This window comes from Antechinus flavipes, chromosome 1 (assembly GCF_016432865.1).
Source record: "Antechinus flavipes isolate AdamAnt ecotype Samford, QLD, Australia chromosome 1, AdamAnt_v2, whole genome shotgun sequence".
NCBI classification, from domain to species: domain Eukaryota; kingdom Metazoa; phylum Chordata; class Mammalia; order Dasyuromorphia; family Dasyuridae; genus Antechinus; species Antechinus flavipes.
The window spans coordinates 23,223,466-23,242,405 of NC_067398.1; the positions used below are offsets into that span (position 1 = coordinate 23,223,466).

At 36.2% G+C, this 18,940-nt stretch overlaps 1 protein-coding gene across 2 annotated transcripts in view; it reads left to right on the forward strand.

Annotated features, from left to right (window-relative positions):
• SYNPR (synaptoporin) overlaps window positions 1-18,940 on the forward strand; it is a 372,902-nt gene that overhangs the window by 302,423 nt on the left and 51,539 nt on the right. For both annotated transcript variants that reach the window (XM_051980084.1, XM_051980093.1), the window contains one exon: window positions 9,631-9,829. In XM_051980084.1, the coding sequence (XP_051836044.1) occupies window positions 9,631-9,829 (199 nt within the window). The remainder of the gene's footprint in view (window positions 1-9,630; window positions 9,830-18,940) is intronic.

Here is an 18,940-nt window from a genome sequence, read left to right on the forward strand (position 1 = left end):
TATTCTAGGGTTTTCTCTGAAGTTATAAGTTGCAGATAAAGTACCAGCTAGGCAAGGAAGCTCCAGCATATTGGACAAAAGCACCACTGCCATCACCATTGTGGCAAAGAGTTAAGCAGGATAAGTAGTTGTAGATGAGTGATCTGCATTATTGCAAGAAGTATCAATGAGATCAGAGATCCCTTGGATTATCAGAATGTTAGCTATTAGAGGAAGTAGAGACATACAAAGGACTAATGCCTGACCATATGAATCTAACTTACAGTCTAATAAGAAAGACATCAAGGACACTATGTAGTTGTAGTAGTGGTTGTAATAGTAGTAGTAGTAGTAGTAGTAATATAGTAATAGTAGTGGTGATGATGATGGTGGTAGTTGTAGTGATGGTCGTTGTGATGATGGTGGTGATGGTGATGATGGTGGTGGTAGTAGTAGTGGTAGTAGAAGTAGTAGTAATAGTAGTAGTAGTGGTAGTGGTGGTGCTAGTGGTGGTAATTGTGGTGATAGTCATGTGGTGGTGATGGTGGTGATGGTGGTGATGGTGGTGGTAGTGGTAGTTGTGGTGGTTGTAGTAGTAGTGGTGGTGGTAACAACTAGCTAAGTGCTTTAGTATCTCATTTGATCTTTGCAACAACCCTGGGAGATGGGAGTCTTATTTTAAATATAAGAAAAATGAAGCATTCACTCAGCTAGTAAATGTCTAATGCCAGATATGAATACAGTCTTGCTGACTCTGGGCCCAGTACTCTGTCCATTATGCTATTAACTCTTCCTATAGTTATTGGAACCCTTCAAATAACTATAATAAAATATAAATATTGAACAGAAGCTGGAATAAGGAGCATTATGAGAGAGATCCCTTTCATCTGGTGGAGCAGCAAGGAGGATTTCTTCCTGGAGGAAATGGCCTTGAAGGATGGCTAGAATTTCAACAGGTAAAATGAGAAGTGGAAGGAGAAAGGAGAGTGCTTCAGAAGAGGAAAAGAGGGGGAGTATAAGGAATGAATGCTTTCCACAATAACTAATTAGTTCAGTTCTGTTGGTTGATTCACATTTAATTTTCTCTCCTTGAATTGAATAGGCTTTTTCTTGAATAAACAGACTGATCAGTTTAGAAAAATTGGACAGGTGGGCAGCTCTAATGGTTTATTCTACCTCAGCAAAAAGAATTGGACAATTGAGCAATTACCAACTTCATTTACTACAGTCACTCAACCAACCTAGATCCTGGGAAGGTAAAAAAAAAAAAAATCATTTTTCTCAATTGTTGGCTTGGAGTGAAGAAGGGCTACAAAGTGGAAAGGAAATTTTCCCCTAAAATATCCATAAACTTTCCCTTTGTTTCAGATAAGGTGGACACCAAATCATTTTGGACAGAAAAATGAAATTAAAATATTATTTTAGGGAATGCATGGCTTTATATTGTGTCTGGTATTTAGTATGTACTTAATAAATGCTTGTGATCTGGAAGCATAATGAATAGAGAACTGACCTAAAACCAGAGAAAAGCTGAAGAAAAGAAAGAAAAAAGAAAAGGAGAAAGGAAAGAAAAAAGATAGGGGGAAGAAAGGAAGGAAGGAGAGGAGCAAGGAAGGAAGGAAGGAAGAAAAGAAGGAAGAAAAGAAGGAAGGAAGGAAGAAAAGAAGGAAGGAAGGAAGGAAGAAAAGAAGGAAGGAAGGAAGGAAGAAAAGAAGGAAGGAAGGAAGGAAGAAAAGAAGGAAGGAAGGAAGGAAGAAAGGAAGGAAGGAAGGAAGAAAAGAAGGAAGGAAGAAAAGAAGGAAGGAAGAAAGGAAGGAAGGAAGAAAGGAAGGAAGGAAGGAAGGAAGGGAGAGAGGGAGGGAGGGAGGGAGGAAGGGAAGAAGGAAGGAAGGGAAGAAGGAAGGGAGGGAGGAAGGAAGGGAGGGAGGAAGGAAAGAAGGAAGGAAGGAAGGAGGAAGGGAGGGAGGGAGGGAGAGAAGGAGGGAGGGGGAGGGGGAAGGAAAAAGGAAAAGAGGGAGGAAGAGAGAATGGAAGGGAGGGGAAGAAAGGAAGATAGGAAGGGAATGGTGAGGGAAGGAAGGAATAAAGGAGGGAAGGAAGAGAGGGAGAAAGGAAAGGAAGAAGAAGAGAAATTTAACAGACTAAAGCAATATACTAAAGTGGTAGAATACTGATTTTTAAAACCACGAAGACAAGGATTGTGTTCACATCTGTTTTATGACACTTGTATAACATTTAATAACTTCTAAAAGCCTCAAATCCTATGTAAAGTGAACTGAGCTTATTATCAGGGATTGTGATTTCACATTCTGGCCCTATTATTTACTACCAATGTGACTTGGGGCTTCTTCTTGGACCTCGGTTTTCCCATCTATAAAATGAGATTGAAATAGATGGCCTCTAAGGTCTCAGAGATCTGAGTAAGTCAGAATTTGAGTTATAGTCACAGGGTAGGTCCCATGTCTATGAGTTTCTCTTGTTCACAAAAGGAGTGTCACGATGTACCTTTTACATGATTTCATTTGTAGTAGTAGTAGTAGTAGTAGAGCACAGAAGAGTTATTCTTTTTCACTTACATACCTAGGCATATCCCATCATTATCTTATTTATAATTCCTCTTCTCCCCAGACTTCCAATTCCTATGTATTTCCTATAGAAAATAAAACAAAACAAGAAACAAGCTGGCTTGTAAGTAAGCCAACTGTCCTCCTTATTTTGAATTTATAAAAATATAAAACAAGGGCATATAAAACTAGAGCAATGTTCAAATTGATCTGACTCTATATACCCTTGTGTAAACAAGTAAAATCTTTTGGCCTTCTATGATATTCTTGTCTTACATTTATTTTCTTTTTAACATTATAATTCCTCACTCAGGACACTCCCATCTTGCTGACTTTGCTGTGGTTCTCCTCCATATTGGAAAGGTTTTCTTCCTTACTTTCTTCCCACAGAGTTCCTCCTTGCCTTCAAGACTCAGCTCAAATATGTGAAGTTATCTTCTCTATGAAATCTTTCTGGATCTTCCAACTGCTAGTGTCCTTCCAAGCAAATAACTGATTTTGCACGTGTTCTATACTAATTGTCTCTCCAAATAAAAAGTTAACTCCTTGAGAGACTGTTACATTCTTGTATTTGAAACCCTAGCACCTAGGCCAGTTCCTGTCACATAGTAGCCACTTAATAAACACTGGTTGATTGATTTAAAGGAATTAAGGATCAAGAAAAGTTTGCAGAGTATTTTTTAATGACAGAAGCTTGGCTTCCTATGCCAGCATGTTTACTATTTACTCATGCATCTTTGACCCAGTCTAGACTGACAATCTGCTTTGATTGTTCCTATTGACACAGCATCTCCCTTACTGTCAGTCCAGTCTGATTCAGTTTCATGCCCTCCATGGTTCTGACTCCCTCTCTTGGTTCTGCTCCACTCCCCCAGTACCTCATGAATGAATATCACTTTTGATGAAGAACAGGATTGGGAAATAGAGGGAGGCAGTGGGAGGAAAAAAAAACTGTTTTTGCCCAGGTGAGTGGAATGAATATTATAGACTTGAACTGAAGAAACAATCAGAAAGCTTGAAATAAAAAAATAAAATGCATTGATTTAACTTTATAGTCTAATAAGAAAGCAGGGAGGGAAACTAGAAGATGAATAATCCCAATGTTGATAAAGAAAAACTCTAAAATTAGAAAGCCAGTAAAGGGAGAACACCCTTAACACAATTCAAAGGCAATGGTTCTCTCCTTGTCTATCTTAACAATCAATAATTTCCAATCCAGGAGTCAATAAAAACTCTGCTTCCATTATTCTGATAATTACTTCTATGCGTGCTTTGGCATATGGGGTTGCCCTTTGCAACATGCCAGTATTACCTTTTTAATAAACCCCAAACTACACCATAAAAATCCTATGGCTCTGCCCAGATTTCTTTTTCAATTTCTCTATGATTGTGTTAATGGCCTTCTTGTCTTTCTTGCATCTATTGGGAGAATTCTTCTTTCTCTGGAGGAATAATGCAAGTCTATTTGGATAAATTAATTAACTAATCTTCATTACACACCTTTCAAATAGTATACATTATGCTAGGCAATAGAAACCTAGCTCTATTTTCACTTTTGTGGTGTCTAGTTTTATATTCATTTCTTGATCGAACTTTTTGTAAATGATTTCTTCAGATTTATTTTCCCCTCCACTTTGGAACACATCCAAAGTACCTTAAGGACGGTTTTTCTTTTATATTTCCAGTGCTTTACCCATTTTTTTAAAACTTTGTTTAGACCTGACTTAGATCTTCATTGGTGTAGAGAACTCCCAATGAGGAAATTCCTTCTAGCATCAAAGAGTAGTATCTTGTGTGCAATTTACAACTTAATAAGTTGCCTGGGACACTGAGAAATTAAAGAATTTGCCCAGGATAATACAGCCATTAAATTTCTAAAACAAGATTTGGAAATCAGGTCTTCCAGACTCTCCAAAATGATTCTTTTGTTTCTCATCTTAGTATCATTTGGTGTTTAATTAATGCACAACTGTAAATGAAATGTGTGAGCACCACATCCTAGAGAAGAGACAATGATAATGAACCTTTCAATATACCTGGTTGCACTTGAATTGAATTGAGGGCAAATATGAATAAAAAAACGCAGTAACCTTAGTATCTGTTAATGAATTTCCAAGTACTTTTGTAAGGATTAAACTCACAGAATCTAAGTTCATTCAAAATGTCACGATCCCTTTATGTTATTCACAATAGCAATCAGTCAACAAGTATTCATTTGGCAAAAAAAAATCAGAGCAAAACAACAGAAAGATTTGTAGGACTACTAAATTGGAAAACCAGGGATATCCAATAAATTCAATTCAATTAGCATTTATTAGATACCTACTATGAACAGAACTTTATGCTAGACTGCTAGGGATAAAAAGACAATGAAGATCTACACCATCCGTAAGAAGCTCATATTGTACTACAAATAAGTAGCATTTTAAAGTGATGCTGGGTTACTTGATCATATCTTAAGTGAACATTTTATTATAGGCTTGGAGCTGGACTTTGGACAACCTCAAAGTCAACCCTCTCCTTTTATAGATGAGACCTGAGGCTCAGAGAGGTTCAATGATTTCTCCAAAATCATTCAACTAGTTAACATTTGCTTTGCTTTTTGAGCTCAATGCTAACTGCTTTCTGCTTACTAACTGATGGAAAATCAGCAAGATTCCATTCCACTTCACTTGTTTCAATCTAATTAAGCTCCCAACTGGCCATTCCAAATCAGCATATCAGATGGACTCACTTTTGCAGCCTTAGCAGCTGTTTCTCACCTTTCTTTCAGATGAGGATTGTTAGAAACTTGTCTAATTTATTTCCAAGTTTCCATTTGCATGCTGGCTGGCAGGATCTCTCCAAAGACTGTGTTTTCTTTCCTTGTTTGTTTTAAATGAGCAATCTTTGCTTCCAAAATCTAGAACTGCCAAGTACTAGCTGACTATAAAATTGGCTCCAAATTGATCACTTGTTGCTTAAAAGGAGAGGGGTTTCATTTGTTTGAAAAGACAGAGAGAAAGATAGATTGCATAGTGGTGAGATTAATGTATGGAGGGTCAAGAAGTCTTGATTCTGGTCTTGATTCTGCCATACTTCAACATGAAGTTAGGGTTAGAGTTGGAGTCAGAAGTATCAACAGAATGTAAGCTCCCAGAAGACAGGGCCTCTTTTACCTTTTTCTCATAATGTCAGAGCAGGAAAAGATCTCATAGCATAACTGGTCCATCCCACACTTGAGCAAGAATCCCTTCTAGGTTGTGTCTGACAAATGGACATCCCATCATTGCTTGAAAACCTCAAGGAAAGGGAAAATCATTCATTCTGGAGGTAGACCATTTCTCTAGGAAATAGTTCTAGTTTTTTTTCTTACCTGAAACCTAATTTACTTCTTTGTATCTTTCACACACTGCCCTTGCTTCTACCCTCTGAGGGCATAGAATTAAGTCCAATCTCTCTTTTGTAATCCATTCTTTCAAATATTTGATGAGAATACTTGTATCTCTGTCTAAACTGGAAGTTCTTAACCTAGGAGTCTTTGAATTTGTTTTTTTTTTTTTTTTCATTTTGCTAATTGTATTTCACTATTATTGTTTTCCTTTGGAATCCCATATATTTTATTTTGTGCATTTAAGAAAATGATGCTGAGAAGTCCATAGATTTCAGAAGATTGTTAATGATATCCATGACACACAAAAAAGTCTTTTCTTCTCAAGGATAAACATCCTCAGTTTTTTTTTAGTATCCTAGAGTTTATGGGAGTACTTGATAAGTATTTTAAGTTGTTGAATTGAATTGAGTTTCCCCTCTCTGCACTTCATTTTTCTCAATTACATAAAGAGAGAGTTTAGAGCAGACAGCCTCTGAGATCTCTTGTTTGGATAAAATACAATGATTCTGTTCTATGCAGTTGATAAATATCAGCTTTGGAATTTCAACCTCCACAATCCATTACCTGTGTCTGTTTGGAATCCACCTTTTCCTTTAAAAATAAATTAACCAAATTATTTATTAGATTAGAATCAATGGATCTTTACTCCAGGACGTCAATATTCAGTCTGTGTGTGTGTGTGTGTGTGTGTGTGTGTATGTATGTATGTATGTGTATATATATATATATATATATATATATATATATATATATATATATATATATATACATATATATATGTATATATATATATACATATATATATATATATATATATATGTATGTATAAAGAGGGAGAAGAAGGGGAGATGCTTCCTCCCTGTGCTAAGCACCCACAATGAAGCTTGTCTGATGATCTTGCAGAGACTCAAAATGAAACTAATTGCCTGCAGCCACCATCTAAATGTCCTATATCATGGCTACTATGGGTCCCACCTTTCTACCAGCCTCCATAGAATTTAAGTAAGATAAGTTACCACCTCTTCTAGTCATAGAACTGTCTTTTGAGAAGTGTGCTACTCACACATACCCATTCAACCAAAGTTTTCTCAAGCCCAATCTTAGCTAGCATCTCATGCTTCTTTATCTTGGGAAGTTGGGACTAGCTGAAATTATATTTATTTTTTGAGATCTCATCTCCTGCTCTTCTTCAACCAGCATATCCTGGGTGTGACTTAGGCTAAGTCCTTAACTTAATATTAATGAACACAACAGCTAATTTAGGGATCTCTTGGTCTCACACTGATTAGTGCAATCATATTTCTTGCAAATCAACTCCAGCACTTAACATCCTGGAAGGAAAGCTTGAATCTATACTGATTGCACAAAAAGAATAATTAGAGTATTTTTTTCTCTCTCAACAATATACAAATATTTCAAAAACAATTTTGGCTTGTTATATGATAGGAATATCTGACATTTGGGCAGCACTTTTCAAGCTGAGATGTATCACAGCACCTTATAAATTAGTCAGTCTGCCAACTATGAAATGTTTTTTTTTTTTCAGGAGGGACAATGGAAAGAATATTAGATGTGGTGTCAACAACCCTTGGTTCAAATCAAATGCCCTACTATTATTTATCTGTATAACTTTAAAGCTTCCACTTTTTTGCTGAGTCTCAATTTTCTCAACTGTAAAATGAGGATTTTCAACCTAGTGATCTCCAAAGACTCCTCCATCCCTAATTCTCTGATTCTTCAACCTTACCCTCAGTTCTATGATTTTAGCATAGACATTGTGAGTGTGTTTGTGTGTGTGTGTGTGTGTGTGTGTGTGTGTGTGTGTGTGTGTGTGAATCAAACTGGAAGTTAAATGGTCAGGTAGACGTATTTCTACATCTGTCACTAACTTGTGGCCATGAAGAAGTCACTTCACTTCTTGGAGCCTCAGCTTCTTTAACTAGGATCTCACCCTTCCAGCTTAGAACCTCTACATGGCTGCCTATAGGAATTTTGCTGCCCTATTGATGACAGGTGGGATGGTACACATCATAAATAAACAAAGGCAACTGCATTGAAACTAGTGGGCCGGGAAGAATATGTAAGCCATCTGTGTCAAGGCAATTGGCATGGCCTACTATGGGAAATCTATTTCTGTTTTAACAGTTCCTGCAGACCAGCTGTACTATTGAGAAATATGTTAATCTGGTTTCTAAATTATGTCCATTGAGGGCCACGGGGATAACATTGTGACTCTCCTCTGATTTTCATGAATGGGCTTGAAATTGCCCCCCACTCAATGTGTCAAAAGAAAGGCACTTCTCTACCTATGACTAAGGCTATGGTCCCACAGGCTAAGTCAAATAGACAATTGAGACAATTATCTGCATAAGTCACGGCAAAAGCAAAATCACTTTTGAAATCGAAGTGGATCAGGATTCTGATCTATCCTAGATAACTATGTATACATTGCCAAGTATTAAAATGATTGCCTGAGCCTACACATTGAATTTTATTTGAATTTGGACAGGCACAGCTGTCAGGATGCTAGCACACTAGGGACTTGCCTAATTGGGGAGCTGGGACCATGGACAATGTGTCTTTTCAAACGAATCCAAAGCTGACTGGCACATAAGCTCTGGAGGGGTGGGGGTGGAGAAAGCTGGGAAATAGAAGATGCCCAAATCCTTTGTGTACCATGAGTACCTCATGACAGCTTACCAAATTGGGCTCTGTTGACTGGTACAGGTCTCATAGATGCCCAGTTTCAAGTGCCTTCCTCTCAGGAACTAACTTCATTTCTCCACAGGGAGAAACTAAGTGATGTGTTAAATTATACTTCATCATGGAGACATCTCCCTCACCCATCTCCCTTTTGGACAAAAGGCAACTTGCTTATACACAACATCCCATCCTCCTGTGTGGAGTCAGCCTTTCTTTTCTGTCTATTGCTGGGACAAACTTCTTCCTTACCTCTCCCTTTTGGAATTCTTCACTTACTTCAAGGCCCAGTTCCCATGTCACCTCCTACAGGAGTCCTACCCAGATTCAATTCAATTTAACTATTATATAAGGGCATACTATGTGCTAAGTACTGGGCAACAAAAACAAATCATGAAACAGCCCAAGCCCTGGTGATTAGTAATTTCCACCTACCTCCTACCACTGCTTGCAATCATTTTATATAAGTTTTATTTTTTACATATAGGTGTATATAGTATATGCCTCAATAAAATATGACTCTTTGAGAGCACAGACTAATTTTATTTTTGCATCCTTAGTACCTAACACAATGCTTGGAACATAGTAAGAATCTTTTAAATATTTATTGAATTAAATCAATGATCACAACTGTGCTTAAATTAAATATATACATTAATGTGAAATATTAAATAAGCAGGAAAGATAATTCAATGATAGAAAAAAAGCATTTATAAAGTACAGTATGTTCCAAACTTGTTACATCCCTTTAGTAATGAATAACTAAAAAAGAATTCAAGTTGATCATCTTCAGGAATTTCTGGTGTATGGCACTCTGAACTGTGACTAACTATAAATTTTGTTGAAGAAATGCTACAACAATGGACAGTTACCCCCTTTCAATATATTATTTCATAAAGGAACAGGCCAGTCAAACCTGGCATCCACTTGTTTTGAATTTAGAATTGGTGGACAATCATTTATTTTTCTACTGACAGGGCTATTGACCTTTCCTTTTTAAATATCTTCTTGTAGATTGCATCAGGTGACTTTTGAGGTGCCTACCTGTGAAGGAAAACGGCGTGAGAAGCTCGCCTTGGTAGGCGACTTCTCATCATCAGCAGAATTCTTTGTCACCATTGCAGTGTTTGCCTTCCTCTATTCTCTGGCTGCCACCGTCGTTTACATTTTCTTCCAGAACAAGTATCGTGAAAATAACAGAGGCCCACTCATTGTAAGTACTTTTAAGTCAATTCTTTCCTTTTCTTAAGCATAATATTTTGAGATTATTTAACATTTTTGACAAACAGTTTAACTGGTGAGTAACTTGTTATATTGAAAATGTATAATTTCTTTAGTGTAGAACAGGCTCATCACAGAACTTTTTAAATTGAAGATGATTTGTAGAAAATTATATGATAAAATTATATGATCTTATTTGGGGGCAAATAGTGTTGGAAGTTCTGCCACTAGAATGGGAAAAGGAAGAAAGAAGAATAGCATAAACATTCTGATGTGAAAAGAAAAATGACTACTTCATTACTTTGATGGATCTCCGATACCATCTGGTTGAATATTACCTTCCACAGTACATCTTGCTATCAAGCATCTTGCTATCCTTTCGTCCTATGTTGCTCTTTACCTAATTGCCAATAAAATCCTCCGCAAAAGGGCCATACAATGTACTACAAGCCTTCTCCTAGTTCTTTTGATATCATGTAGCTAACAGTAGAGCCCATTGGTTGCCCATGAATTAACCATCATTCTCTTCACACAACCATTTCTACTTCCTGCCTGATTTAAATATCTCTCTGATTAACTTTAATAACAAGTTTTTGGAATTCTCACTGGAGGATGAACAGAGTTTGAATGAAAGAAAAAGTTTCTATGGACTGAAGGATCTTCCAAATACTATCTTCAGATGGCATTGCCGAGCCTCCAAAATGGGACCCATAAACTCTTATAAGAGTCAATCCCGTTATGTACACCAGAAAAACAAAATAGATGAAGAATACCTATCTCCTATAGTATTGTTGTTCTTGTTGTTTAGTCACTTTTCAATTGTGTTCAACTCTTTATGACCTCTTTGAGTAGGTATTCTTTTTTTTTATAAATTTTTATTTTTTATTTAATGATTACTTTATATTGACAACATTATTCCTTGCACTCGTTTCTTTTCCGATTTTTTCCCCCTCCCTCCCTCCACCCCCTCCCCTAGATGGCAAGCAGTCCTTTATATGTTGGATATGTTGCAGTATATCCTAGATACAATATATGTTTGCAGAACCGAACAGTTCTCTTGTTGCATAGGGAGAATTGGATTCAGAAGATATAAATAACCCGGGAAGAAAAACTAGAATGCAGATAGTTCACATTCGTTTCCCAGTGTTCGTTCTTTGGGTGTAGCTGCTTATGTCCATCATTTATCAATTGAAACTTAGTTAGGTCTCTTTGTCAAAGAAATCCACTTCCATCAAAATATGTCCTCATACAATATCGTTGTCGAAGTGTATAATGATCTCCTGGTTCTGCTCATTTCACTTAGCATCAGTTCATGTAAGTCTCGCCAGTCCTCTTTGAGTAGGTATTCTTGACAGAGACACAGGGGCGGTTTGCCTTTTCCTTTCTAGCTCATTTTACAGATGAGGAAAATGAGGCAAACAGGGTTAAATTATTTGATCAAGGTCATAAAGCTAGTAAGTTTCTGAGGCCAGATTAAACCCGGGTCTTTCTAACTCCATTCCTGGTATTCTACCTATATTCCTTATATGATACACCACATCTTTTGACTCCATATATCTTTATTGGTTGTCACCTGTGCCTGAATTGTTCTTTCTCCTTATCTCCATCTCCTGGTTCCCTGGACTATCTTCAAGTTCCAGTTAAAAACCCATCTTATTCAAGTCTTTCCCAATCTCCCTTAATGCCTTCTCTACAAGATTATGTTCGGCTTATCGTATTTGTATCTTATTTGCACATAGTCATTTGTATGTCATCTCACCCCCATTAGACTGTATGTTCTTTGAGGACAGAGGCTCTTTGGTTTCTTTGTTTTCTTAGGATTTCACAGAGCCTAACACTTCATAGATAGCAAATGCTTGTTGACTTGATTTAATGAAATAATGTCAATTAAAAATATGGTAGCAATAAAATAGTAGTCCAAAGTTTTATAAAAGCTCCAAGGAGTAGAGTTAGGAGGGGGAAAATGAATTGAATTCAAATATGGCCTCAGACAATTACCAGCTATGTGACCCTGGGCAAACACTTAGCATCTTACTGCCTCATTTTTCTCATCTGTAAAGGAAGATAATAATAGCACCTGCATCCCAGGGTGGTTGTGACAATCAAATCAGATGATATTTGTAAAAGGCTTGGGAAACCTTAAGATGCTATATAAATGCTAGCTATGGCTGGTTACATTATTGGTATTATAATTATTATATTGAAAAACAGAATAAGACAGCAAAATGTGATTCTCTAAGGATGGAAACTTCATTTTGTTTGGTTGATCTTAAATCACAAATAAAAATTCTAATGCTTCAATGATTCTCCCAAACCAGGTCAACCCAAAAATTTGTTGATAAGTACATTAGTTGGCAGATGTTCAAATAGGAGCTGTCATATATAGACACATATAAACCCTCATGCTTCTATCAGGTAAATGAAATTTATTCGCATCTAGGTGAGATCAAAATGGCAGCTAAGTGACACAGTGAATAGAATGTTGGGCCTGAACTGAGAAAGATTCATCTTTCTGAGTTCAAGTCTGCTCTCAGATACTCACTACAGAGGTGACCTTGATCAAGTCACTTAATCTGTTCGTCTCAGTTCCCTCATCTGTGAGATGAGTTAGAGAAGAAAATGGCAAACCACTCCATTATGTTTATCAAGAAAACCCCTTTGGGGTGATGAAGAATCAAACATAATTAAAACTAGTGAACAACAAAGGTAAGAACAGAATTGAATATGATTAGTCTGATAGCAATTATCCAACCAAGCAAATGATATTTTTATGGAGCAAAGCCTTGTTCCATATAGATAAAAGTTTTCTTCAAGTCATTTCATCTTAATGTAAATACTCTCTCATATTGAGATGAAGATAAAAAAACCCTGAGTCATGTAATGCACCAGGTAGATCTGCTTTCATTACAAAGAAAAGGCCTGAAAACCAGCATCAAAATTCTAACAATGAAAGCAGAAAGGAAAACACCTTAATGAAACATTTACCATATGAAATAGTGCATCATGATTACTTAAAACCTGGAAATAAATTTTATGTTCACTTAGAGTCTTCCAAGTAAGGGAAATTGAAGAGGTGGTGGATCGATTAGCTAGAAAACCAGGTGGTGTACTTAAAATTTACAGGAAAGCTTTCTTATTTCACACTCCCCAAAATAAGAAGTCATTATGATTGATGCTGAGATTGGGCTACATACAGTTTATCACAGTTATAGTAAACAGTATAAGACCTTAAAGAAGTATATATCAGTGCTTCCTTAGATTCCTCAGTTGACTCTTGTTAGAATTGTGGGTACTCTACAAAGTTCTGTCTCATAATTCATCGATGCTCTCTCATATCATCTTTTCTTCCAATAAGTACTCCATAAAGGTACCTTCTTACATATCTTTTAATTCCCATTGTATATGGCTACTAATGGATTGCAAGGACAATTCATTAGTTGAAGTCATGTAGCATACTAGGTAATGATCTGCATATTAGGTGACCCTAGGCAAATCACTTATGCTTTCTTCCCCACAGTGTTCTGAATAATGATCTAAGGGGATTGGTTGCCAAAATGTACCAAACTACACTGATGGGAGTTTCCTTTCTGAAGAATTCACTCTACCGGTGAAATGGCAGGCCCAATCTCAGTCCACTTTATAATCCATAACCATTGCTTATTCTTTGTCAGCCAACTTTCTTTCTTATCATACATGTCTCAAAGAAGACCCTTTATCTCACAAGTGTCAAACACATAATCCACAGGCAGGCTGAAAACACTGACAACATCTGGAAATCCAAGTCAGATCAAAATGTAACTGGGAAATATTTAATAAAATAAAAATATAATAAAGCATAGATAATAATAATATATCATTTTCTAGGTTGCTATGTGGTCCACAGTATCCTTATATATTGGTTAGTGATGTCCTTTCTATTTGAATTTTACAATAATGCTTTCCCTCACCTCTCTTGAATAATTATGTTGGTAATGTGTTATACATATGCTTATCATGCCTCTTCCACTGCTCTTTTGGTAACCCTAAACTTTAGTTTTTTTGCAGACTGAAAGAGAATTATCTTTAGATATTTTGCAAGACTCCACTTACAAAGAATTATTTGTGCTAATTTTCGACCATTCCTATATGTTCATTAAGTCATGTTCCCCCCCAAAAAAGTTTTTTGTTTATTTTTTTCTTTTGCTAGCTCATATATTCCATTCTTATTTTTATAATGTCAAGAGAATACAAGAAAAGCCACTAAAGCAGACATAGAAGAAAATACATTAGAGGAATGGGCATCAGTGGATTAGAATGGATAAATGGATGTATGGATAGATGGATAGATGAATGGATGAATGGGAAGATCTATAAAAAAGAGATGAGAGAGAGAGAGAGAGAGAGAGAGAATGTTTATTAAGCACTTACTATATGTTATAATAAAAATATAAGCAAGACAGTCTGCTCACTCAAGGTACTTAAATTCTAATGGAGGAAGAAAGCACATAAAGGGTAGCCAGAAACTACAACATGATATGGAAATGACCAAGAAGTGACATGGAGGCCAAGTTATAGGAAAGATCAAATGAAATCCCATCTATCAAATTATTATGTTCAGGAGAGATAAATATGATGGCCAGTGTATAGGTAGCACATTAGTTAGATCATAGATCCATTAAAGGTATGTATTTTTAATGTTAGTCTTCAAACCATTCAAGCTGTTATTCAAACTTCTATCTTTCAGTGATTCTTAGGTTTTATTCTATTTACTTATGGCACCCTAGTGCCATAGTTATCATGTATGCCAAAAGTAAGAAAACAAATTCCCTTTTATATTAATTCACCTCCTAGCTATTAACAGTAAGCTTCTTCCTCTTCCAAGCTCAAGAAAAATAAACAGCACTGCAAAATGAAAATATGTAAAGAGGTTAGAAGAACACTATAAAATTTAAAAATAATATGAACAACTTATCAAAAGAAGTCAGTAGATACAGCATTAAATAGAAAAGAAAACTAAACAAAACAAAGTGAATATACCACTAAAACCCTGAGCAGTTAAAACCAAACAAACAAAACTAATAATGGATCCAGAGAACTAATAATAAAACAAGCTTTTTTTCCTCTTAATAGAGAGAAGACTAATAGAATAAAATGTTTCACACATTTGGCCACTGTATATTTATTTCCTTAACTTGTTTTCTTGGTTATAAGGAATAGTTTAATTTTTAGAGGAAGAGGGACAGAAAGAATTTCCAGAAATATCTGATATAAAAACAAAACATAAATAAAAGGAGAGAAGGGAGAAATTAGGAGTGAGAGAGAGAAAAGAAGGAAGGAAGGGAGGGAGGGAGGGAAGACAGGGAGAAAGGAAGGAAAGAAGGAAGGAAGGAAGGAAGAAAGGAAGGAAGAAAGGAAGGAAGGAAGGAAGGAAAGAAGGGAGGAAGGGAGGGAGGGAAGTAGGGAGGGAGAGATGAAGGAAGGAAGGAATGGAGGAAGGAAGGGAGAAAGGAAGGAAAGAAGGGAGAGAGGAAGGAAGGAAGGGAGGAAGGAAGGAAGGGAGGAAGGAAAGGAGGGAGGGAGGGACTTGACTCACAATTCTTCTATTGCCTTCTGAGGTGATGATCTGCTTGGTCTAAATTTTAAATTCATCTTTGGTTCATTGAGGCATTCAAGGAAGAAAATGGAATCAAACAGCAACTGGAACATTTGGATTAAAAAGTAAAGATGTCTTTAGTATGTATATTAAGAATTTGATGCTTGTATAATTAAATCAACAAGTATTTATTAATCACCTATTATATGCCAAGCACTATGCTAAGAATTGGAGAAACAAGAAGACAAAGATAATCTCTAAACTCAAAAAGTATATGTTCATAAGACAAAGAAAATTTATAAATAACTAGATAAATGCAAGATAAAGAGATGGTAGTAGAAGGTTAGTGTCCGAGGCAAGCACTGAGTGAGGCAGGAAAAAGAAGGAAGGAAACAGATAAAGATGTCTTTAAGGAAATAGGTCCTGAGCTGAGTCTTGAAGAAAAACCAAAGGGTAAATATGAGGACCCAGAGTATTCTAGTCATAGAAGTTAGACTATGCAAAAATAGATAATTGAAGATTGTTGTTGTTATTATTTAGTCATTTCATTCTTGTCTGATTCCATTTGAGGTTTTCTTGGCAAAGATACTAGAGTGATTTAGCATTTCCTTCTCCAGTTCTTTTTACAGATAAGGAAATGGAGGCAAATGAGGTTAAGTGACTTGACTAAGGTCTGAGGTCAAATTTGAACTCAGGTTTTCTGATTCCAAGCCTAGAGTTCTATTCATGATACCACCTTGCTTCCCTACCTGTTTCATCCTAGGATTTACAAATAAGCCAGACAAACTGAATCACAGAGTGTGTGTGAAGTAAGTGTAACTAAGTTTTGGAAAGGTAAGAAAAGGCTAAGTTATGAGAAGTCTTAAATGCCAAACCAAAGATTTATGTTTGATCCTGGGTACAATTAGGAACTATGGAACTCATTGTGGAATGATTCTGATGTATACTTTGGCAGAAGGCAGAGAATAAATTGGAGATGGGAAAGATTTGGATCAATGAGATTATTTGAAGTCTATTGCAAGAAATTATGTGAAAGGTAAAGAGGGCATAAATTCTAGGTGTCTCTATATGAGTGGAGAAAAGCATAAACATAGGAGAAATTTGAAAGTGGAAATGACAAGATTTGGCAAGGGATTGGCTATGTGGGATGAGTGAGAGTATGGAACCAAATGGAAGAATGGTGGTTCCTAGATAATAGTACGGAAGTTAGGAAAAGGCAAAGGTTTAAGGCAAAATATAATGAATTCTGGTTTTGAAATAATGAGCTTGATAGATGTGAGAAATACAGTTTGAAATATCCAAGAAACAATTGATGATACAGAAATACGATTCAGAAGTTAGACTAGGGCTGGATATAAAGATGTGGGGATAATCTACACAGAGATGATATTTGAACTCATGAGTCTAATGATATTGCCAAGTGAGATGATAAAGATAATAAGAAAAAAAGATCTGTAATAGAGCTATAGGAAACCTCTATGGTTAGTGATTATTCCATGTAACACAAGCAACCATTCCATAAAACTCTAACAAAGGAGACAAAGGAAAATGAGACAGATAGGAAAAGAACTGGGAAATGGCAGGTTTAAGAAAAACACAGAGAAGAGTGAGTGAGCATACAGGAAGAGAGAGTGATCAATAATGTCAAAGGCAGCAGAGGTAAAGAAGGCTAAGGACTGAGAAAGGGTCATTGGATTTGGAAATTAAGAGATCACTGCAAGAGAATTAAATTGAACTGAAGTGAACACATGGATAATCCTCAGTAATTCCCTGATGGTTTAAAAAAGGAGACCCCCAAGTTGGTTATATTCATTTTTAAAAAATTATTTTCTTTTCCTTTTACTAACAAATGCACTTGCAGAAATTTCCATAAAATGACAAAGATCCTACAAGTCTGTTTTAGGACTGTTGATGAGATCTTTGCTGCCTTTCTGAGTCACATTTTAGAAAGAAATAGGGAGAGAAGATTCAGGCAATCACTACATACAAATACATTTAGAGACATCTTTTATCAGATGCATAAGTAACAAAACCCCAAACATAGAAATGACTAACAGTGTGGTCCATGGTTGTATAATTGGAATGTCATGTCTGGTTATATCATTTGATCATGAACCCCCTTGGAGGATTATAAAGCTAATCTCTCCCACAGCCACAAACTTTGAGTAGTTTCCCAACTGGTGTCAAATTACTGCATTATGTGTAAGAGGGGACCAAAGAGAATTCATAATAGCCCTTGATGAAGTTTTCACCAGACCCATAGGCTCTAAATCATAGGATACTGAGACATTTGGCCAATGGGACCACTGGATCTCTATCCAATGAAAGACTGAGGACAAAGAACAAAAGCAAACAGAAAAAAAAAAAAAAAAGCATTGCTTCCTCTAATCTGGAAGCAGAAATGGCAATCACTGTGTAAGGAAAGGAGTATAAATTCTAGAGTTACATTTTTAATTGGCCCACAAATGTTTGCTAATAATTGGTTATATCTTTGATTTGGTATAATTAGAAATAGGCAAATCAGAACCTGGATAAAAAAATTATTTCTCTTATCCCTGGATGATATCTTGGTCTTCTAGCATTCTATATTTTTCTTTATATAATTTGTGTTCTCACTTTATAAAGTTATCTGCATCTGTATACATATTATATTCCCCTCCATCCCTATTAATAAGCTCCTTGAGGGCTGGAATTATTTTTCCATTTGTTTTGTATTTCCACTGCCTTGCATGCAGTAGGTGCTTGATAAAGAGTCAAATTGGCAATGCCATCCAATTCAACAGTAAATGGTTAAATGCTCACTAAATAAAGGCATGGCGTGAGATTCTGGAGAAATGTAAAAGTAAAATAAGCATGCTCTTTGTCTTCATGTCACTTATGATTTGGGGGAATACCTAACACATATACAACAAATATGTTGTAGGGAGTTAAAGGCGAAGCCATTGTCTTGATGAGGTGACAAGAAGATGAGCTTTCTTTCAGAACATGGTTGTATCTCCCTATGGAGGATATGGACATCCTCATTCACATTGAAGAATTGGGGGATATTTCCTAGAACAAACTCATGCACTAACACCACATTGAGAATGATTGATGATTTGACTGGCTCAGGTGGGTCAATGCTATTAAGGACCCATAAAAGGGAGTTTTCATTGCAAAGCAGAGCACTTTTATTTAAAAAATTTCTGAGAGAACTGGACATAGATTAGAAAACTAAAGACATGAAAATGAACCTTTGGAGTTGGGAAGACAAGGGGAAGAAGAAGCTGTGCATTATATTGCACCCCCCACCCACTAAAAAACCCATTAATGTCATCAATAAGCAATAACAAAGCCTTCAACTATGTCTCTGACAGAGAGATTGAAGTCTTATATTTAAGTTTCTGCAAAGATGAGCGTACATTCTTTTGATGATGTTAAGTTCATGAAAAGTGCCAAGATCAGCTTCCAGAGAGAGGATTTCCTAAACAATCTGAAACATCTGGACAGCTTAGGGATCTAGCATTCTAGATATGCGAGGAAGAATTTTTT